The sequence below is a fragment of the Monopterus albus genome, unplaced genomic scaffold (genome assembly GCF_001952655.1).
Source record: "Monopterus albus unplaced genomic scaffold, M_albus_1.0 scaffold19.1, whole genome shotgun sequence".
Lineage (NCBI taxonomy): Eukaryota > Metazoa > Chordata > Actinopteri > Synbranchiformes > Synbranchidae > Monopterus > Monopterus albus.
In genome coordinates this window covers 2,098,687-2,121,884 of record NW_018127899.1, presented here as the reverse complement: position 1 = coordinate 2,121,884, position 23,198 = coordinate 2,098,687, and the positions used below count along the sequence as shown (strand labels likewise).

The 23,198-nt window shown below is 41.8% G+C and overlaps 2 protein-coding genes across 4 annotated transcripts in view; one reads left to right on the top strand and one right to left on the bottom strand.

Annotated features, from left to right (window-relative positions):
* Positions 1-15,385, top strand: part of cttnbp2 (cortactin binding protein 2) — a 71,023-nt gene extending 55,638 nt beyond the window's left edge. Inside the window, 13 exon segments of the mRNA XM_020593404.1 lie at positions 2,763-2,858; positions 4,084-4,163; positions 4,778-4,864; positions 6,022-6,121; positions 6,413-6,589; positions 7,457-7,629; positions 7,946-8,124; positions 9,247-9,461; positions 9,609-9,800; positions 9,971-10,022; positions 10,258-10,357; positions 11,126-11,233; positions 14,359-15,385. Of these exon segments, the coding sequence (XP_020449060.1) occupies positions 2,763-2,858; positions 4,084-4,163; positions 4,778-4,864; positions 6,022-6,121; positions 6,413-6,589; positions 7,457-7,629; positions 7,946-8,124; positions 9,247-9,461; positions 9,609-9,800; positions 9,971-10,022; positions 10,258-10,357; positions 11,126-11,233; positions 14,359-14,673 (1,874 nt within the window). The 3' untranslated portion in view covers positions 14,674-15,385.
* Positions 15,386-16,207: 822 nt separating this feature from the next.
* Positions 16,208-23,198, bottom strand: part of cftr (CF transmembrane conductance regulator) — a 35,569-nt gene continuing 28,578 nt past the window's right edge. For 2 of the 3 annotated variants that reach the window (XM_020593528.1, XM_020593527.1), the window contains exons 22-27: positions 22,293-22,523; positions 21,388-21,543; positions 20,684-20,773; positions 20,375-20,547; positions 19,177-19,282; positions 16,208-18,171 (exon numbers count right to left, since the gene is read on the bottom strand). In XM_020593528.1, coding sequence (XP_020449184.1) covers positions 17,956-18,171; positions 19,177-19,282; positions 20,375-20,547; positions 20,684-20,773; positions 21,388-21,543; positions 22,293-22,523 — 972 coding nt within the window. In that variant the 3' untranslated portion in view covers positions 16,208-17,955. Of the gene's footprint in view, positions 18,172-19,176; positions 19,283-20,374; positions 20,548-20,683; positions 20,774-21,387; positions 21,544-21,926; positions 21,973-22,292; positions 22,524-23,198 lie in introns of those variants that run through there. The other variant, XM_020593529.1, reaches the window with a different exon arrangement.

Sequence of the window (23,198 nt, the reverse complement as noted above, 5' to 3'; positions counted from 1 at the left end):
CTGCAGGTGGTGAGCCCACAGGAGGACGTCCCCACGTCACTCGTTCGGGCTAAGCCCGGCCGGGCCCCGTGGGGGGAGGCCCGGCCACCAGGCGCTCGCATTCGAGCCCCAACCCCGGGCCTGGCTCCCGGGTGGGGCCCCGGCTGCGCCATGCCGGGCGACGTCATGGGACTTGATGTTAGTCTATTCATAAGGGGCTTTTGAACCGCTCTTAGTCTGACCCGTCACCCAGGACCTGTTTGCCTTGGGAGACCCTACCAGGGACATATAGCCCCCGACAACATAGCTCCTAGGATCACTCGGGTACTCAAACCCCTCCACCACAATAAGGTGGCGGTTCAAGGAGGGGCGAAAGGATTTTAATTTTGTAATTTGGGGGAGCCGACCTTTACTATGTTCACAATGATTCATGCCAGAACTCCTGTGGGGGTTTCTCAGCATCAGAGCCTCCACCTTATCAGCCTTATATGTATTACATTAGTGAATGTGACCTGTCTGTGTGAAGCCTTCACACTGTCATGTGATGTCAGATGTTATGATGTGGCCGATCGTCAGAGCTTCATACACAGGATCCCGTTTGTTTTTTGAACCAATGAATAATGAACCTGCAGAACATGTGACCAGTGTTTATGCTGCTTCTGTGTGTCTGGTTTTCTGGTGATCAGATGTCATCAGTGTGTGGCTCTCTTCATCCAGAGGCTGCTTTAGGGTTAGTTATGAGTGTCTGTGACTATGTGCATATGTGTCTTCTCCCCCACCTCCGTCTGTTTGTCCGTTCTTACATCTCTGTCTCACTCTTGCACTGTCTGTCACACTGTTGATGATAAAAGGAAGCACTAGCAGAGGAGGGATGCATATTGGATGAGATGGGGGAGGGAGATGCCAATTTAGGAGAAAATGTCTTCTCTGTAGATGTGCACACGCTCTTTGGTGTCTGGGATTGTGTCTGTGTGCATCTGCATGTGTGTCTGTTTCATTTCCCTTGTGTGGGTGTTTGTTGCTCCGTACTGTATTTTGTTGGCAGTTCACAGTTTGATGGCACCTTTCTGACGACACCAGACAACTTCTGACATGTTTAGACTAGTGCGTATCCCCATAGTCAACAAATCAATTATTCAGTCTCAAGCAGCCATTTTGATATGGAGCTTTATCTTATTGGGAAAGTCACTAATGGTAATTAAGATGTTTGTTTTACTGGAATGTCCTGGCCAAGAAGTCTATAAGTGGTCACCAAAAAATGAACTGGAAACAATTTTTGTATTCAGTCAATTAAGTATTTTTCTTTAAAACACAAATCCTGAAAATCCACTGGTTGTAGCACTTCACACAGTGCATGTGAATATGTGCATTGCTGCAGGTTTTCAATTAGCATTTTCATTGGTTTTGGACATGTTTTAAACTAAATGGTCACTCTGTTAATTGCCAAAATAACCGGCAGATGAATTAATAAACGCAAATAACAGAATGTGAATGACTGATGAACTTATAGAATAATGAGGGATCAATACAAAGGTTCGAGTTAGTTGTCCGAGTCATCACCAAACATTTGCTGCTTTTCTCTGATTTTATAAGCTGAATGTGTTTAGTTTGTGGACCAGAAGCAATTTGGAAATGCCACCTTGGGCTCTGGGAGTTGATGGTGGGTGTTTTTTTGCCATTTTCTAGATAATTAACTGATAAAATCAATGAATAATCACCAGTTTCATAGATAGTTGGATCCAATCGGTCACAAAAATGTCAAACTTAATCTGGAACAACACTGCAGCGACTGCAACCTCTGGAGGTTTTAGTACTTCACAGTAGAGTGTGGAGCTTCCTTTGTCACTGAACCTCCATCTCTGTTAAACTGTTTTTATTTCCCACAAGTTACTGTCCCAGAACAACGCTGGTAGCATTTAAAGCTCTACAGTGACACTTTGATTACACCTTTTAAATGTTACTAGTGTTGTAGAAGTGTCCTTCAAGGCATTAGCGTAACACAAAGTGTTAGTGGTTGTGGTCCTGTGCATGCAACCTGTGTCAAACACATCTCCGATACTGAACAAAGCTTCCAAAGATCTGACTCCTGCTTCTGATTGATGGCAAACATCATGATGTTGTGCATTTAATGCATTGAACAGTGGGGACTGTTTTGTCATTTGTGTGCGTAGGCAGGAAAACACTTCCCCCTAGTGACGGAGAACAGTTGAACTGTCACACTACGGAATCAGTTTTCCTCTTCAAGTGTTTTATACTTGGAGCTTCTTTCAGAAAGCATTGTTCTAATTTTAACTGCTACAGTAAATCATCAGTCACACTGTTTCTTCTGCCTCATATTTTGCAGAGGAGGAAGATCATTTTTTTGTGTGTGAATAAATATTAGTATAGCTTTTCAATCAGAAGTAGTTTAGGTATGAATGCAGCTGCAGCAGAAATAGACAAGTAAAGATAACAGTACTAAAGCAGACTAATCCTCCTACAGCCTGTTAATAGTGAAGTAATTCAAATCACTGGTATATTTTGTTCTTTATAGCTTTATGCAACATTACACGGGACATGCCAATAATTTAGACACTGTGGTGCTTATTATTCATTCATACCATATATAATGTATATATTGTACACACAGTGTTTTGTGCTTTTGTAGGCCAACAGCATCTCTGGGTATTTTATCTTTGTATGAGAGACCTTTGAACTCATTTCCATGTACAACAGCTGTGCACAGTTTGTGTGACTGAGTCTTACAGTTCCACTGTGTCTGTGTTTCTGCTCGTCTCTTGCAGGAGACACTGAGTGGTTGCCAGGTCAGGAGCTGCCTTTATCCCCCTGGGATCTGGTCAGAAAGCCTCTCAGCCAGTGCATCACCATCCGCCTCAAAGGTATCGAAACTTGCAGAGCTGAGCCGACACCAGAATCAGTGACCATCACTGATAAATGGCTGAAAGGACCTTACTTTTATAAAAGAAAAATAATCAGCTTATTCTAAAGTAATTTAAATTGATACATAATGTCACTGAGCAAATTACAACATCCTTCATATGAGGTCACAGTTGATCCTCTACAACAAAAAGTGTTTTAAAAAAACAGAACTGAACCAAATGTTTTTTAGGATAAAATTTTGTCTGAAGATGTGTAAGCATTTTAAAATGAACCAGAAAAGAGGTTGGACCTCGAGTTGCCAGAGAGCCAGCGTTGTTATTGATTATAGATGAGTCACAGCAGGGAGTCTCGCTCTGCACCTCTTCTAATAATCTGTCTTACTGGCTGCTGCTGCGCCTGTTTTGCTGCCCCCGTTGAATTGCTTTGTCTGCTGTATTTCTTGTCTTGGTGAGTCAGGACAAAGAGACTGAACTGTAGGCTGGCACCATGAAGATCAGGGCGAGCAGCAGCCAGGCTTTCGCTCCCTCTCTCTCTCCACTCGAGCATTGGCCCATTTTCTCCCTCTGCCTCTCTCAGCATCCTTCTCCATCTCCGCCTTTATCTCGGTTTTACTCAATTTCTCTCCGTCTTTATGAGCATTTTCCCTCAGACGACGTCACTTGCTCCCAGTATTCACAGGCTACCATTTGGAAAAAATGTATTATTGAATGAATGAACAGCCATAATACATTAATCAATTATTTATTGTCTCAGAAGAAGTTTAATTAAGAGTGAGTGTGTATAAAGAATATGTGGTGGTTGTTAGTCAAGCATGTTGTCCCCTGAGGTTTCCTCCTCATTTTCCTTTGGGTTCATCTTCTTTATCTCAGCTTGTTAAAATGTCTGGGAAGGTGACTCAAAATACCAAGGAAGACTTCTGGAAATGTCTGGAATTCAGTATCACGTACAGGGAAAATTAAGACTAGTGTATGCCTCCTTTTAATTGCTAGATTAATTTTAATTTTCAGTTGCACACGTGGGCTGAATGAGGTTTTCTGGAAGGAACTGTGCAGATTTTACAATGAACCAGCCTTGTCTAACATTTCAGAACAGTTTAGCTACAAGGGCACCTTGAGCTCTTCGTGTGTGATGTAACTGAGGAGCTGAAGTGTCTTCTGGTTGCTGACACCCAGCATGTAGAGTGGAACAGATTTGAGGATTTACTTGTGTGTGTGTTTTTGGCAGGTCTGTCTGAGTCGTGTCTTGATGAGCTGGCTTTGGAATCCCTCCTCCCCCTGCCGCTGCTGCACAACTACGTCCGCCTGGTAAGCAACTGCAGAGTCTGGCTGGGAAATGTATCACGGCCAGTTTGGGCTGCAACTGTTGTGTTATTAATGAATCCACTTAGTCAATCAATCATTTAATTTGTGTCAGAGATGATGGAAAGTGCACTCCATAGGCTTCACGATAGTTTAGTCTGATATAAAGCACAATCGGGTATTTTATTCTCAGTAACAGGAAATGGAATCACTATGGCAACACACATCTATTGTTAAGCTGTAACCAACAAATGTTTATCACTGTTCATTTTTATAGATCAGCTAATCGTTTATCACATTTTAATGTTGGAGGCATCACAATGTACTGTACATGTTACTGTAGTTCACACAGCAGCCTCCAGTTTATCCTCCATGTAATTCATCTGCCTGTTTTCATGTTTTCAGTTTTTCCTTAGACACACAGCTGCTCTACAGGACTTAGAGGCTACAAACACACACAGGCAGGAAAACTTAGACTAATATTTTGTACATTGTTACCCTCAGTTCTAGCATGACTTCTTCCAAAGAGTGCAGAATTAGAAACATCAGCATTACATGCAGCCATTTACTAAATGTCAGCTCAATAATTTACTCATCCACCTGTTTCTGTTTGTGTGCAGGTGGAACAGTATGGCACCCTCATCTTTCATGGGCTGGAGGGCAGCTGTCAGGAGTACATCGCCAGTCTGGTCGCTCGTTGCATCAAGGTACGTCCATCGGTCCACTGGTCCACAAAGCTGTGCTGCTTTGAGCCTCTCTCTCTCTCTCTCTCTCTCTCTCGCCTCACAGTTAAAAACTGAGTTTTGAAAAGACACCATGGGTTTCCAGATTTAAAACCAGACCAATGGGTGCTGCGTTAATCCAGTCAGGTGAAGCACAGGTTGGTGCCAGTCACTGCGCACAGCAAATCTAGAAATGTCTGTCCAAAGCGGATTCCTTCATGGTCCCACCCAACCACTGGACATTTTTCATCTCTGATTAGAAAGTTTGAGAAACTTGCACTGGCTCCCCTGTGGCTCAGTGTGATGTAATGTAGCAGAAATGAGATGCAACCTGTGACACATTGTATTAGTACAGCATGATGAAACCGGTCAGCCACTGGTGCATCTACTAACAAGGATGAGTTATACAATAGATCAACCAACAGCATTTGCATTTCCACATTTATTACTTGGCCTTAACAGTGTTAGAATCACTGCAGAGTTCAGTCTGAGGTGACACCACAGAAGGAATCTTATTCTGGTACAGTGGCTCTCACTGTGCATGTACAATGTTCTTCCATAAGGCAACGAGTAAACAAGAAGACGAAGAGAAAGATTGTGCACTAGGAAAATAAAAACATAGTACTTATAGAAATATAAACAGTTTAGTTTAAGGTTAGTTTTTCCAGATAGATGCAGTATATACACAGGCATCAGATGGTGGTTTTAACAAAGGCAGGAAGTCCGATACGCCCACATGAAGAAAACCTGGTCATATGAAATGAATAAAAAAAAGACCATTTTTTTTTTAGATTGTATTTCAGGATTATAATTTTAAACGTGTAATTCAGTGAATAATGCTGCGTTTAGACTGAATTCAGTCAGAATATACAGAATGTGTTGTTGCATCGTTTTAGTACACTTGTTACTTTTAGAATTTTTTTTCATACATATGAAAACATTTAAAAGGAATAAAGCAGGGATGGAGGGAAGATATCTGCAGGTCGGCTGCATTCTCCCTCATAGCAGCAATGTGCCTGGAAAAGCCCTTTCTGCTCATTCAAATTCTGCTCCATTTATTTTGGTTCATAGTAGTAGATTTCCTTTGTTTCCATGACAACATGCTCCCTTCTTAGCTCTGTCTCCTCACTCGTCTCCACCAGTCCAAGCAGGAAGTGGGGGGGCTCGGCTGTGACGTTGTAAGAGTGGAGGTGGAGGAGAGCCTGACCAAAGAGCAGCTGCTGGAGACTTTCACCACCTGTGGTAAGAAAACGTGCACAAGCACACATTTACGTTGAGGTGGGTCTTTCTACATATTTGTAAAGACAATTTTAACACTAGAAGAAAAGTGGTTGTAGTGTTACTGGGGCCACATCCAAATTTGGTTTGTCTCTGTCACTGTAAATAAGAAATAATGCCACTGTGAACCATCACTGTCCTGCTGGAAATCAACTCACTGCATGTGCACTTTAACTTTTTACTGATGTTTTAGTTACAAACAAAAATCTTTCCCTGACCCTCATACCTTTCCTTCGTCTCCTCTTCTGGTTGCAGGTTTTCTGGTTCCGGCAGTGGGTGTCGGGGTCGGGGTACCACCTGGTCCCACTGGTCGCTGTGTGGTAGTGCTCCTGGAGGGACTGGAGAAGGCTTCATCCCTAACAGGCCTGCTGGGAGACCTCTGCCACAGCCTGGACAACAGAGGCTCGGCTTCCCCTCTGATCCTGAACTCTGGTATGTCTGCCACCAGGCTCTGGATCTGACAAGACATACAGATTAAAGCGTCTGTGTGTGTAATTATTAGGTGATTGTTGCTTTAATGAGAACTTGGAGATTCCTCTGGGAAATCGGAACAGACTATGCCAGTTCCCTTATTTGATCGCTCAGTTTGGAAATTGTTCTGCTCCGCCATCTTGAAGGATGTCCCAGATCTCCTATTCATGCCCTGAGCAGCAAGGAGGCTGCTGGAGGAACCATGACACACTCACATTTGTTCATTGCATGTTTTCCTCACATCCAGTGTGGGAGGGGACAAAGACAAGGAGCAAGTGAAGGAAACATGGATGTAATTAAGGGAATTGGGATTTACCCTGATTGTTGCTTTCAGCTCTTCTGTGGTGCCCTCAACATTTATCAGTTGAGGGGACCACAGTTAAACGTCCAAACCCTGCACATCGGTGCTTTTTAGATCATCTCATTACCTTGAAGCATTTTTAAAGCGATGTAAAAAAAATCCAAAGCTGATTTATTTGTAGAGCAAAAGAGAAATTGTTAATATTGTCCACTACATGTTTAAGGAAGCTTTTAAATATATGCCACCTTTAGATATGGGTTGTCATATTAAAGAGGCGTTATCTAGGATTGGTATCTGATGTCACTGCTTTATGGCCAATAATACCTTGGTAAAGCCACAACAGAATCTGAGTAACTTTGTTCAACAAGTGCAGTAGTATTGGACACAGTGGTTAGATACTGTTAACTAGAACTTTGGGTTAAGCTGTCTAAGTGTTTTCTAAAACCAGATGACCACCAAACTAATTGCTGACTAATAGAATAAAAGAAAATTAACTTTTCTCTCTCACCTTGTTATTCATCCTTCAGGGCCCCACTGTTTCTGTGAGGGAAGCTTCTTGATTGGAACGCTGTCGAAGGCGCGGCTGCAGGGCTCCGAGCTCCGCCTCCAGCAGCATTTCCGCTGGGTGAGTCTTCGCTGGGACCAGGAGCCGCTGCATGGCCTGCTGGGAAGGCACCTCCGCAGGAAGGTGCTTCACAAGGTCAGCCAGAGATTTGGTTGTAGCTGAAAAAGAGAGAAAATTCAGTTTGTGGTGGAAATTCTGTTCAATGCTGCATTTCATCAACACCAAAATCACAACTTCCCAAACCATGAACATGTTGTTGTTAGTTTTCTTGCTGTGGTATTGTAAATTCAAAATGTTCCACCTCAAAGTATTTTCAGTAAATTTATATAAAGTATATTCTTGTATATTGTAGTTCTGTCCCCGGGGTTAACTTTCATGTCAGATGTTTTATCAGCAATATTAAAGCAAAAAGTGAAATATTTAATCTTTCCTCCCTCCATCTCTCGTCCAGGTGGGGACTGGAGTTTGGACACCTGATGGTGTTATGGAGCGGTCGGTGCTGTGGGTCAGCCAGGTTTGGCAGCAGCTCAATGCCTGTCTGTCCCGTCTGGGCACCCATGAGGCTTTGCTGGGCCCACAGCTCTTCCTGTCCTGCCCCGTGGTACCAAACAACGTGCATGCAGCTATCAGGTGTGTGTGAGTGAGTGAGTGGGGCTCATATAGTCCTAAGTAACTGCTGATATATTAACATCTGCTAGCAGGCTACATTAGCTAACATGTTAGCTGCTCTCTGGACCCAACAGTGAATACTTACAGTACCTGTTCCTTTTAGTAAAACACAAAGTATGAGAAGATGTCTGACTCGGGGTATGCCCTATGTGCACTCACCAGCCACTTTATTAGGTACACCTGTACAATTGTATGCAATTCAGTACAACACTTCCGCCTTAACATCTGTGTTTCTGGTGAAATTGTCATAAATGTATAAATTTATTATTGAGGTCATAGATAGAGGTGGTGGTGTACTAGGCTACATTACATTTAGGTGTTCCTAATACTCATGTAGGTAGCTGAGGAGGAAAAAAATACACACCTCTGAATATAATGTAGTCCAGTAGGACACCACCTTTAACTATGACCTCCATAATAAACATAATTAAATTTACACATTTATGACAATTTCACCACTTCCTTCCTACTTTTCTATTGGCAAAAAGGGGCTGCAGAACAAAATCTAGTGAATGGGTTTGGTACGTTGAGCATTTATAAAGTCAGGAGGCATGTAATCTATAAAGGCAACTTATTACATAGGACATTATAGATCAGTAACATACAATGATGCTCTCTTCTCAGTGTCAAAGATGGCCAGCCTACTTTCTAATATAATTTAAAATGGTGAGTCCTAAAGGCATCTCTAAGAAATCTAATAGCAGCATGATACACTGAGTCAAGTAGTTTCAGAGGCAGGCATATAAATTATATCAAATTAGTCTGTTACAGATAAAATTGTTGCTTGTACCAGCTGCCCCCTCTTAAAACAAATGTGTTTCTATAGAGAAATGAAAGTCCATCTGTATGTAACTGAACAAACGTACCCAATTTGGACCATTTCTCTTGTGTGACTACAAGGTTAGCACTTGAGATAACCACCTTGTAATAATGCGTGAACACTCCCCCAGGTGATTTTCCTATTCTTCTCATTTTGCTGAAATGTCAGAGCAGCCAGAAAAAACTTTTTACAAAAATAACAGAGGAGTAACTACATGGAAAGTCGGTGTGCTTTGAGGCTGATGTGTGTGTGTGTGTGTTCAGGTGGCTGGCTCACCTCTGGAACGCAGTGGTGGTCCCCCGCGTGGAAGAAGCCATCATCTCCCGGGTAACAGCCAGGCGCTCCTCCTCTTCGTCAGCCCAGCGACCATCTCCTAGCGACTGTGGGCTGAGCGCCGGGCAGCGGGCTGTGGTGAAAGCTGCCCTCAGCATCCTGGTCAACAAGGCTGTTCTCCCGGGCTGCCCTCTGAGTCGACATGGTGTGTGGGCAGTAGAGATGAAGAGGGTTCATTCACGTTTCACCAGCCGCTGTTTCAGTCATGAAGCATCTATTGAAAAACAGAATAGAAAAATTAAAGTAGGGAAGTATGACATGAAAAGACTTTTTTCCCCTTCATCTTCCTCAGAAATGGACAGGTACCTGCTGGAGTTTCGGGGTGGGACATTCCCTCTGGCAGCCATTGGCTCTTATAAAGGAAGTGCTGGTGGAGGAGGCAGGAAGGGGCGGGACAGCAACAAACTGAGACGATCCAACACCAGCCCATGGAAGAAGGGAAGCCCTGCTTACGACTGGAGCTGTGGCGGTTCTTTCAGAGAGGGTAAGATGGCTGCTCTACCAGCGGTGATTCAACCTGAGGTCAGATCAGAAATTAGTTCCATTATTGGCAGAAATCTCAAATTCTATAAAAAAAAATCTATTTGGATGGTTAGATTAGTGAACTCACCCTCTCAAGTCAGGTATGAATGAGTTTAATACTTGTGATTGCAGGTTCACTGTCCAGCACTGATGTCAGCTTCATTGCCTATGGCAAGGTCCAGAGGTTTGTGCTCCTCCTATTTACTATTACTATCAGTAGCAGCAGTAACCCATGACTGTAGTAGTAGGACAAAGCAGCCAGTAGAGAGCAAAACAGTCTCACCTATGAGATTCAACCAAATAAACCAGATACTGTAATAATAAGCATGTACAATAACTGGATTATTTGGTGTGAAGTCAACTGCCCCTGTATTAACAGCTAAAGTATGACACTAAATCACATTTCTGTGTGTCTGCAGGGAGCCTGTAGGTCTGTCCGCTTTCTCTGACGACGAGACAGACTTGATCAGAGAGCTGCAGACCATGTGCTCCAGCAAGTCGGAGCCAGACATCAGCAAGGTACTCGCACACATACTGTGAACAGACACACAGACCTGAAACTGGATTCATGTAGTCTACTCTAATTGCCGATTTTCCGTTTAGACATATATCAAACAAAATCAGAAAACAGCCAGTTTCCTTTGTTTTCATATTGACTGCAGAACACACAGATCATCGGACGTCATGATGAGCATCACGTCTCTAGTACCGGGATTCTGGCAGCTGTGTAAAAGTAACACAGGATCGTCAGTTTGTCAGCTTTTTAAGCTTTTTAAGTGTAAATGGGCTTAAATCAAAATACCGGATGTTTTCTACGATCTCTGTGTAAAAGGGGCTACTATCTCTTGCTGTCCTCTAGCAAAATACAAGAAGCTCCTCCAAGCAGTCATTGCTGTTCAGAAGCCACACAGGTCTTAATTACACCTCCACTTCCAAACACTCTGGCTTTAGGTCACGTGTTTTGACTCATTCCTTTGTAATTCATCACTGTCACCCTTCCAAATATAGAATCCTTGTGTTGTCTGTGGCTTTGCACTGGCACAGGACTGACATTTAGCTTCAGCTTGCTCCTGTGCTGAGAGAGAGGACGAGAGAACGTTTGATCAGGCTGATTATGACCCTTGATTCTAGAGTTTTAAAAAATGTCTAATACAAGAAATTATTCTAGTTTAGTTACTCAGCATCTTCACAGGTGTGAACCTTTGAGACCTGCACTGACATGTGATAACTTAGCTCAAAGTATCTTGTTGTTACTCACTTTCAGTCGCTGTTGTTTACTTCCCACAGATGTCGAAGGCCAAAGAGGACTTGATCCTGTTCTCCAGCTCTCCCAGTGAAGCGTCGCCTCCTCGTAACGCCGAGCGGGAAACCGCCGTCCAGCAGCGACCACAGATGGTGAGCTGAACAAAAAAAAATAAAGTACAAATACATCAGTGGTTGTCAGCTCAGTGTCGAAATAAATAAACATGCTTTTGTTTTAGTAAAGTAGGACAAAGTTATACACAACTTTGGCAGTTTATTAGGTACATCAAGCTAATACTACTGCAGTTTAATAAGGTTTCCTGTACAGTATTATTTCATCCACCCCATTTATACCTACAGATGTACCTGTACAGTATTATTTCATCCACCCCAGTAACAGAAGCACCTCTCTGCAGAATGAACACATTACCGCTTCTTGTGCTACTGTTGGATTAGACTTGTTTTTAGCTTGGTGTACGTCGTAAACTGATAACTGAGTAGGTTTGAGTATCAAACACTCACTATGTGTAGGGAGTAAAATTTAAGCTGCATTAAAATATGAAATACATTTTCCAAACTGTTTTTGTATGGTTGCATCGTTTGACAAAACCTGCACCCCAGAATGTGTAAAACAACTGCACCCACACAGACACACTACAGTTCATTTCTTTTGTCTACAGCAGCCATTTGTTATTGCGATGTTACCTTCTACTAATCCCAACTATTGTCACTCCATCAGGTGACATAACTGAACCACAAACTGGTGACTCACAGTTTAAATGTACGTGTGATTGTGTGTTTTGGTTTTGCCTCCACACAACTAAAGCAGTGAATTTGTCCACTTTTAGCAGTTTGACGACTGCTGTGATGCCTGTGAGTTGTACAGCATCACTGTTTTAGTGTCAGGGCAAATTGATGGTATGATTCAGTTTTTAAAATAAATCTTTGAATTATTTGTTGTAATTATTTTTAATGACTATTATTGGACCTGGACATTTTTTCCTCAGACACTTCAGAACATGACAAGAAAAAACTACTCTACCAATAAACAGATTTTTCATTAACTTCATTATGTAATTGAAACAGTACATTAGACAAATCTACATGGCTAATTTAATGCCATTTTTTTCTTTTAAGTTCGCACTCAACAGCTTTTTAAAAAAAATTGAAATAGCTTTTTCAGTTCCTGGCCAGTTGTTTGATTTTGTACAGCACTCAGGATGAACTGAAATTGAAATCTGTCCCTCCAGAGGGGTTGGTGTGCTTCCTTTAAGCACTTGCCAGAACAAAGTTAAAGGCTCCATTTACTTCCACTGCTGCAGAAAAGATGGGCATTAACCCGTTACTTGATCCGTGAAAATAGCCTGTTTTAGATGACATTTACAGTCGGTACAGAAAGGTTTCAGACCCTTTCAGGTTTTTCACAGTCTACACACAAGACTCTACAATGATAAAGTGAAAACAGGTTTTGAACATTGATTAAAAATGAAATATCCCATTTACACCAGTATTCAGACCTTCATTTAGGACTTGGTTCAAGTACCTTTGGCAGCAGCCACAGCCTCAAGTCTTTTTAAGAATGAAGCTGCACGCTCAGCTCCTTTCTGCTGGACATTTCTTCCATTCTTCTTGGCAGAAGGTCAGCCAGGTTGGATGGGGAGCGGTGGTGCACGGCCATGTTCAGGTCTCTCCAGAGGCGTTCTGTTGGGTTCAGGTCCGGACTCTGGCTGGGCCACTCCTGTGTTTTCATGGCGGTGTGCTTCAGGTCTTGTTGAGATGTAGACCTTCACCTCAGCCTGAGATCCTGAGCACTCTGGGGAAGATGTTTATTCAGACTTGCTCTGTGTTTTTCTGCATCCATCCTTCCCTCTGTCCTGACGAGCCTCCCAGCCGCCACAGCCTGATGCTGCCACCACCATCTTTGACTGTAGGATGGTGTTAGTGAGGTGATGCTCAGTGCCTGGTTTTCTCCACACAGTGTTGGGAACTATGGCCAAATAGTTCCATCTTTATTTCATCAGACCAGAGGATTTTGCTTCTCATGGTCCGAGTCCTTCAAGTGCCCTTCAGTAAACTCCCAGGGAGGTGTCATGGGCCTTTTAGTGAGGAATGGCTTCTGGTTGGTGGAGTGCTGTGCTGAAGGCTGTCCTCCTGCAAGGTTCTCCCATCTCCAGAAAGGAGCTCTGGATCTCATTCATAGTGACCCTTGGGTTCTTGGTTACCAGTCTGACCAAGGCCCTTTGTCTCCGATTTCTCTGTTTGGCTGGGTGACCAGATCTATGAAGACTGGCGGTGGTTCTAGATCTCTTCCATATGCGGATGATGGAGACCACCGTGCTCTTGGGCGCTTTCAATGCTGCAGAATTTTTCTTATCCTTTCCCAGATGTTTAACACAATCCTGTCTTGAAGATCTGTGGATGGTTCTCTCGACCTCACGGCTTTGTTCTCACTCTGGCATACACCACCAACTGTGAGACCTTATGTAGACAGGCATGTGTCTTTCCTAATTATAGCCAGTGCATTAGATTAGGCACAGGTAGACTAATCAAGCTGTAAAAGCATCTCAATGGACACTGACAGGAGCAGGGTGCACCAGGTGTCATAAAGGGTCTGAATACTTGTGTAAATATTTCCTATTTTAAATAAATTTACAAACCACTCCAAAAGCCTGTTTTCACTTCGCCACGGGAGTATTGTGTGTATAATGAGGAAAAAAAAATTTAATCCACTTTAAGATGAGTCTGATGCATAAAATGTGGAAAGGGTCTGAATACTTCACAAACTGACTGTACATACATTTTTAGTGACTTCTTTTTTTTTTTTTACTGCTTAGCTTTATAACATTTAAGCTTATACACTGGACTTGAACTGCTTATATGTGAATAAAAACTGGGGGTGTTCTAAGACTTCTTACCAGGTGTGTGTAACACAGTACAGTCACTTTAAAACACACACACACACACACACACACACACACACACACACACACACACACACACAAAGGATAAAACTCTTACCTTCTGTGTAAAGCGAGGTTGGTGGTCAAACTTCAGACATCTTGTTTTTCTTTCCAGTGCGTCCCGGCCTCAGATCAGCCAATCAGCCTGAAAACAAACCAAACAAAGAATTAGTCAGTCTGGTAGGGGTGTGACTACGTCTACAGATCTAGAACTGAAGCTATTACTTCCCTGTCCTGTACATGTAGCTGGTTGGCCTGAGGTTCAGTAAGTGATAGAAATGACTCCAACTCACCAAACTCCCTGTTTTTTTCCTGCAGAGTGCTGGTCATCAATCCGGCCAGGCAGCCGTTCAGAGCAGTGACCGGCGTTCAGGCCCTCGTGCCAAATCTCAGCTTCCAGTCCCCAGCAGCAGGGGGCAGCAGACACGACACGGTGCTAGCAGCAGCAGCAGCAATAGCGGCAGTCCTATCCAAACCCAAACACCCCCTACTTGTAGCAGAACCACCCACAGCATTAGCAACAGAAAAAAGGCGGCCCCACCCAACAGCAGCAACAACAACTACTACCCCAACAACCACCAGTCACATGAGGACATCTGGATTCTTCACAGAGACCTGCATGACAACAAGTAGACCCCACCCCGCCCCACAGTCCTGCTGTGAATCTCCCTCCATGATGTAAAGACTAGGTACCTGACGACCTTTGACTTTTAGTATTTCTACTTATCTGTACTTGTTACACTGTACTACAGTTGTGTACGTGGGGACCATAGTTTTATTCTATTAGAGTATTTGAAGTTGGGCGGTTAAACAGAAGGTTTGCTATGAGTTTACGTGGGGAAAACGACAGAAGATAACGCAGCAGGTCTCTTCACTGTTGCCTTATTCCAGTGTATCAACCTGCTTGTTCTGGGACAGTGTTTAGTACACACTACAATGTAAAAATTTACCGAAATAAGATTAAATATTTAACTAGTGGAACTCAGTCCTGACACAGTATTTATGTATTTAAAGTGAGATACTGTACTACTTCTGGTATAAGGCCACTGAAGCATAACTGAAGGTACTTAGTGTTACTTTTTAGTGACAAGTTTTTGGATCAAAGAAAGAAACGAGCAGTTTTGTATTTTCTTTGTTGTTTTTGCTATTAAGTATTTTGAGATATTCAAGTGTTTTATCTTTAAATAGTCACAAGGTTGGTTTAAATACTGTTGAAATTAATCAGGGTTTTACCAAATATTTGTAAATAAGAATTAGTATGTTTAAATGCTCTATAGGTTGGTGTATGTGGTATGATGCTTGTACAGTGACAAAACTTTAAAGCAAAACTGGTGAAAAAAAAAAACCTTGTACAGTGTTTGTAAAATGAGTTTGGTTCTAAACCCGTCACTTGTTTCAAAGTGACGGGGATGTGGCAATAAGTAATAGAAGTGTATAAACACAGGATGTCCTCTGTCAACTGTAAGCCATAATAAATACTTTAAATGCCCATTTCCCCTGAGTCAGGTTCAATTTAACCCCAGCTGAGCCCTGTTGTGTAATTCACTTTTTGATTTCCATTATCACCGTGGTCTTCATATGTTTTTATTTTGAAGGACAAGTTTTATTTTAAGCGGACACTGTTTATAAAATATACATATATAAATATATCTATACATATGTACAGGAGAGATTTCTTATAAAGCCCTCAAAAGGCCCAAAAGATATTTATCTTGGTGCACAAGATGTGTGTTTTTGGCTTTTGGAGGGGAGGTCCACAGCACACGATCCTTACATGTTCAGGTTTTTGCCCCATTCTCTGTCAACCTGCTGAGCCTGTTGTCCAATTCAGTTTAAAATGTGTTTTCCATGAAGGCTCTTTATGGACCACCAACAGGAGATGTGACTAATTATCTCAACAGTGGTGACAAAATGTGCAAAACATTACTCCATGCTACATATTAATTGCAAACAGGTTCTGCAAATGCAACACATTCAAATAATTAAAGAGACTAGTTGTTGCACACTATTGTCCCAAAATAAAATTAATACATAAAATGAACGGTACAATGAACGGTAGCCCTGCGATGGATTGGCGACCTGTCCAGGGTGTACCCCGCCTTCGCCCAATTGCCGGCCGGGATTGGCTCCGGCCCCACCCGTGACCCCGCTCAGGGATTTAGCGGTAGAAAATGAATGAATGAATGAAAATGAACGGTGCTGCTCACAGCATTAGGTATCAAATCTTGCTTCCTCTTTGCGCATTTGATGGGCATTGAAATGATCAGACCGTGTACTGCACCATTTTGTGTTGGTACTCCTACAGTATGTACATGAGCATAGACCTCAGTCGTCACTTCTACTGTCCACACTGACCCTGAACGTTTCCACCTGGAACGCCACTACACTGCGAAAAATGAGGGCCAAAATACACAGCTCCAAAGAGAGAAATCTGTCTTAGACTAGAATTTTGAAAGATACCAACTCAGACCAGCTTAGTGGAACAGCTGAAGCTGCATTCGAGCCTCAGACAAACTGTGGTTTTGTATTTTGTCTGACATCTGATGACCGGGTCTTCCCGTGCGTTCTGGCAGCACTACACCCATGACAGTGATACAGAAATACTGTTTTAACACTCACCTGGATAAACTCAAACTATTCCTTCCTTATGAACAAGAAATAAAGCGCAACTTTCCTTTAACATTAACTGACACACACTGACTTTTAAGAAAAATGACAACCATAGTGAAAATTCTCAGGAGCTTTAGTTTTACTGAAACAAATTCATCTATACAGTTTTTGGACATCTGCGTCCCTTTCCTATGAATTAGGAACAGGTTTGCTCTTAATTTACACTCAAAGTCACAATAAGCATATCAAGGCCTTTCTCTGTGGTACCTTAAATTTCTGCACCACTGCTTTACAAAACTGCTAATTAAAGAAGCAACACACTCTTCCCTCAACCAAAGAATATAAAAATATGAGCCAAAATGGTTTCCATGTACTAATTAGTGAATGCTAAATGTTTGTACAGCAGTGGTTCTGTAACAACGCTTTCTCAGACAAATTGTAATTTTTGTATTGCTGAATTATTAATTTGTCTTTACAATTCATCAAGCACAGGAGACCAAACAGTAGAAAAAAAGCATACTTTGTTATCAAAGGTAAAAAAAAAAATCAACATTTACACTCACAATGTATGGAGGAACTGAAAAACGGTTGTACAGCATTTAATCATTCCACAGCTGTAAAAGCTGATGAGTACCTGGGCATGTTCTCTAAAGTGCATACAGATAAAAAAATAAGGGTATCTGAGTCATTAGTAGCATCATTCTTCCTATTGATGTGTGTGCTGACAACAGCAGAGTTACTGCACTGTCAGACTGACCGAAGATACTGAGGAAAAAAACTTGAACACAAAACACGAAGCCACTGAGGAAGTCTCCTGCTGAGTACAGCTGCACTTTGCCTTAATTCCCTTAAAGAACTGTTTCACAAAGCTCTGATCTCTCTTCATCTTCTTCATATGAATTATTCATTTTGAGTCCATTTTCATCCCATTAAAATCTGCACATACTGTAGCAGGTTTCCTACTATAGTGCACATCTGTCTGTGGACTGTGAGGCTGAACGTCTTTTCTGAATGAATATAAAATAGGAGTATGCATCTCTTTCTCTCACACGATTTGATACCTAACTTAATACATGGTCCACGATTACGTACAAAAACGATACTGCAGAATCTGTTAGGATACAGTACAATTCAGTGATTTCAATTTGATTCAGCAGATATTCGATCTTAATTTAGCTTTAATTTATTTGTCTGCCTGTGCTCCTGTGGTGTTTTAAAAGTCCCACAATTTGACCTTCTGTATCAAAACACTGGATCAAAGTCAGTTATGTCCGTGCTCGTGCGTGTGTTTGCCTGACTGGCCGGTTAGAGGCGAGTGTCATGGACTTCGTCCTCAGCCTCCTCTGGCAAAGATGAGATCTTGGTGGTCTGTGGCGCCACCCTCTTGCTGGAGTTGAGTCGATGGAGTGCTGGGAAGAGGCGGAGCCGATCGGCAGCGCTCATGGCCTGTTTCAGGTGACTTGTCTCATTCAGCAGTTTCTGGATGGAGTCATAGCTTTTCATGGAGCTGCCTTCGATCATCTGAACACACGGGAGGAGATGCTGGTTACATAGTTATTTGGGATTATTTTCCTGTGTTTTCTCTCAAAATAGGATGCTTCTAATAAAAAAAAAATAAAGATGGAAATTTGATCATAATTAGTAAAGGAAATATTTAGTAAATTTTAATGTTTTCCAGGCTATGTATTAAGTTTATAAACAACATTTTGTTTAAATTCTTAAAACCTGGAAAAGGTCACAACAATATAGGCTACTACAAAAAGGGATATTCTGCTACCTGGTGCAGTTTCCATAAATGGCTGCTGTGGCTGCATTTTAAAGACTCAGAGAAAAGAGGACATGTGCAAAACAACATATTGAGATAAGCTGCAGCTTTCCAAATTTTTACATAAAATGACAAGAGAATGACCGAAAGTTAAAAAAAAAAAACACTGGCTTTAATGAAGAAAGAAAAGTTGATGCCAAGTTCAGTTCAGGCAACTTGAAGCTACTTTTTTTTAACAAAGATTTTTTTTTGCATTCTTTGTCTTACAGAGTTCACAAGAGACAGGAAAGAAACAGATGAACTGAGATACAAGGTTCTTGGAGCTTCATCAAATACACTGCTGGTTACTGGCATTTATGTTTTTTTTCCCCTGAATGTAAAACTGTACAACGGTAGCAGCTTGAACCATTGGCCTCCCAGAAGAAACCAAAGCTTCTGAACCACTACAGTTCTAGTGCTGGAGGTTGCAGTGCTATGTTTTCCCACCCATTAGCATGGCCACTTTCCTCCATCTGCTTGTTCCAGCACAAACATCCAAACAAACAGCCACCACCCGACATAAGGGAATGGAGGTCAATTTATTATCTTTTGGTAAAAGTTGATCGGGTAAGGCAAAGCAGGCTGGGTAAATTGTATTAGCGTTTCCACCCTGGGCACAAAAATGTTGATGAAAATTTTTTTTGCACAAATGGTCAGACTTTAACAGTGACTGAATATCAGCAGAAATGATCAGCAAAGTCCAAATTCAACCCAAAACGTACCAGGAATGACTGGCACTCCAGCAGCGGCTCCACTCTGTGTTCCGATAGGATGACGGTGCAGCCTGAGAACGCCTGCTTCAGCGTCTTCCTCAGGACCTGTAAGGTTCTGCTCTCACACACACACACACACACACAATTGTAGGTCATCTGTCTGAACTGCTAACACATTAGCCTAGTGTTCTGCTCCCATTGAAGCTGATGTGAAAAAAAAGGCAGTGTTTGCCTCTGGTTAAACTAAATTCCTCATTATAAGCTTCATTTAGCATCATGACCCCCCTTCTGCACACATGGTTACACACACACATGCATAGAGCACTCCAGATTGGCCCCATATGCAATAACAGGCACATAACACACGTTGGACTTCGGCGACTGACGCTGCACTGACCTCACTTTTCAGGACACCACCACTAAAGGAAATACACTCAAACCCTTAATTATTTTCCGGTGTCATCTGTTTTTCAACATGCAGTATGAAATACTAATTTGTTAAAGCTCAAAATGTGCCTACATAAACAAAGCATACAACAAATACATGCAGACAGGAGGACTACCTGGTTCAGGTTCATTGCTCTTATTAATGTAGACACTCCTTATGGTGACATGAGACTGAACTACACGCAGGCCTTGTCGATCTCAGCCTCTCTACGAGTTTGTTTGTTGAAGTCTAAATATCAATATCTTAACTATTCATAACCTACAATAGCTACTGTTTTAGTCACTTGGGGGCAGCAGCACGCCTTTAACACTACACTGACATCACTGCCTTATACAGTGGATATGTTATAGTAGCAAACAAGGGCTCTATTTTGATTGATTGATCCGTCAATGTTCACGTAATGTCAGAAAACAATGTGTATCTGTTCTTTAGCTCTTGATTAAAGCTCTGTAGACACAGTAGCAGAGGTACATTTGGAATCTGTTTTGGGGCATAATATTTTTATGTGACAATATGATATTTTAATCAAATAGAAGTTACAAAACAGTGTCTCTATGTTTCCTGCCTCTCTTTACACTGCACAGTGTTTTAAGTCTTTTGTTTTTCAATCTGTCCACAACAAACTCTGATCAAAGAAAGTTTGCAAACAGCACTGTATGAAAAGCGTAGAAAGTCTGGTTATAGACACACAAACATCTCACATGATGTGAAAAACAAACATAATTATACAATAAAGTGGGTTTTGTCATTACTACTGACATGGAGTCAAGGTAAGCGGAGGGTTCGTCCAGCAGCAGGATGCGGGCCTTGCTGAGGATGGAGCGAGCGAGACACAGCAGCTGTTTGTGTCCGTTGCTCAACACGTTGCCGCCGTCCTCCAGCTGGAAGTCTAACTTGTCTGGAAACTGTTCGATCACAGACTTCAGACCCACCTGACGACACACAGAACATACTTTACCAAACCTGGAGGTCAGGCTCATTCACAGAGGGCTGCCTGTGAACGAGGCATCAAACCACAGATCGTCATCTTACAGGACAGTTTCTCTTCTACAGACCCTATGGCCTCACCTCTTCAGCTACCCTCCACAGCTCTTCATCGCTGTAACGTCCGTGTGGGTCCAGGTTCATCCGGAAAGTTCCAGTCAGAATAAATACTCTCTGTTAAAAATATCTCAGAGTGAATTAGAGAAGCTGACGTAAAATAAAAAAAGTCTAGATAATCACCTGGAAAATGATTCATTTGATTTCTACTATTCTGCTATGTTTCATTGAACAAATTGCTTACGTATGTGATTTAAAATACAATTTGGGCTTCATTCAGCTTGATTGAGTGACTTTCTGGTCTAATTCGGCTTGAGAGCAAAATAAATAGATTAAGTAATAAAGGAAACAACTCAAATGAAACAAATATTTGTAATTCTGTTAAGTAGTTTTTCCAGATTTTAGTCTACAATCCCAACATTTCTTTGCTGAAATTATGTTAATTTTAAACTGATGAATGAAACTGTACCAATCACAACAGAAAGATTCAGCTTCCTGCAAAAGGATTCAGTTTAAACTGAGAAAAATATCTTCACAATGGATGGTATTTCAAAAACAACCATCTGGCCCTCTAACCTGAAAATGAGTCATCAGATTTAAAAGTCTAACATACATTCAGAAGAAATGCTAATACCTTTAAAACAAGGTTTCTGATTATGATGACATACAAGTACTGTACACGACTGTCTGTAGTCTTGTGATCTGAATTAGTGCCTTCATCAGATATGTACCTGTGGCACCACCCCGAAGGCCTTTCTCCAGGTGTGTAGGGAGACGGAGCTCCAGGAGACGCCGTCGATGGAGATTTCTCCATCAGTGGAAGCGAGACGCAGCAGAGCAGACAGCAGGGTGCTCTTACCCGAACCTGTTCGACCCAGTAGACCTACCTAAACACACAACCAGGACAGAAACATTTTACTCTGCTTTGTTAACTCTTTCCACTGAGTGTGTTTTAATTATCAGTTCGTTAGACAGGGCTTAATTAACTCAGTCATCATTTTCTTCTCATTCCATATACAGTGTCCTTGTATGTAGGCTTGATCCCAATATAAGCATTTATTTATACTAAACCACATGTAGCACATACTGTCTGGCTACAAGTATTCTCATGACATTGTGAAATGAGTTGCTGCCTTGACATGTTTAGAAGTCTAGGTAAAAGCTCTCTGTCCTTTCTTCTGCAGCCTTGTAGTGACAATTAGTCCATTTATCAGGAGGCCATGGAGCAGCTAATGGGATGAGGCTAAGTGCTGACACTTACTATGCCCTGCTGTCCTCCAGGATTCATTATGAGGGGCTCATACCGACTAGAATTACTACAGGAGCAGAGAGAGAGCAGTCAAAGATTGCACCAAATCTCTCTTTCTACTGAAAGCTATTTGGCAACCAGCGATTAAGTTCTTCTACCCCAGTTTAATAGCACAAGGAATTTGAAATATAGGAAGGAAGATGACACAAGAACTTGCAGTTTATAATCCTACTGTTGATCATCATTTAGTTATTTACCACTAAAACTGCTCCTTTCCATTCTTGTAATTTCTAAGTTAATTAACTGCAACTAATTAACTTTACTGCATTAACAAATTTTTTCGGCCACAAGCATCACAGCCAAGTCTTCCTATCACTCAAGACTTACACTATGTCCACCCTCCACAGAGAAGGAGATTTCGCTGAGGACGGGGCGCCCAGTCTCTGTGTATTTGACAGTGAGGCCCTGAACATCCATCTGGCCACAGCTGGGCCAGAAGTCATGGGCATGAGGGTTGTCGATGACGAGGTCGGGCCCTCCTTTACCACCAGGTTTCCCCGGCAGAGCCTCCTCTGACGGCAGGTCAATGAATTTGAAGACTCGATCCACCGAACGCATCTGAAAGAAGTGCAGGAGCAAGAAACTGTGCATCACTTGGAGCTGCCAGTTCTAGTACAACTGACTACTGTTCTTCATTGTGATAAACAATTTTCAGTCAGATTTTGGGATATAAACCATAAACTGTCCAGTCACAGGCTGGTTTTTCTATAACCAATGGCCACCGCTGCTCCTGGCGTTCAAGGATAGAATTAGTCAGCAGCTTGTTTGTGTCCTGTTATACATGTTTCTGTAGTAAATATAATATTTAGACTGAAATATTCTAAATATTCTTCTCTCAGTATTTTACATTGTATGACAGTAAAAACCTTGCATTTTGAATTCTTCAGATTCACTGAATGATAATGTGTTTCTAAAATGGTTCAAGATTTAGATTTTTTTGCAGTTAAAGTAAAAAAAAAAAAAAGGACAATTGAACAACAATATTTGAAATAAGCATTCACAATCTAAAAACAGTGCTGCTTTCTTAGCTCATCAAAAGTTTACATACCTACAATTGATGACTGGATTGACTATATCTTTAAAATTGAATGCATAACCTCTTCTATTGGACTGCAGAAGGTTTTAAATCTATGGAATAGTTGGATCTTGTACATTCATCAGTGGTTTAATATAGATTTTAATTTTCCCCACCTTCTCTAAGTGAACTGACTATCATGAAGGGCCAACCCACCA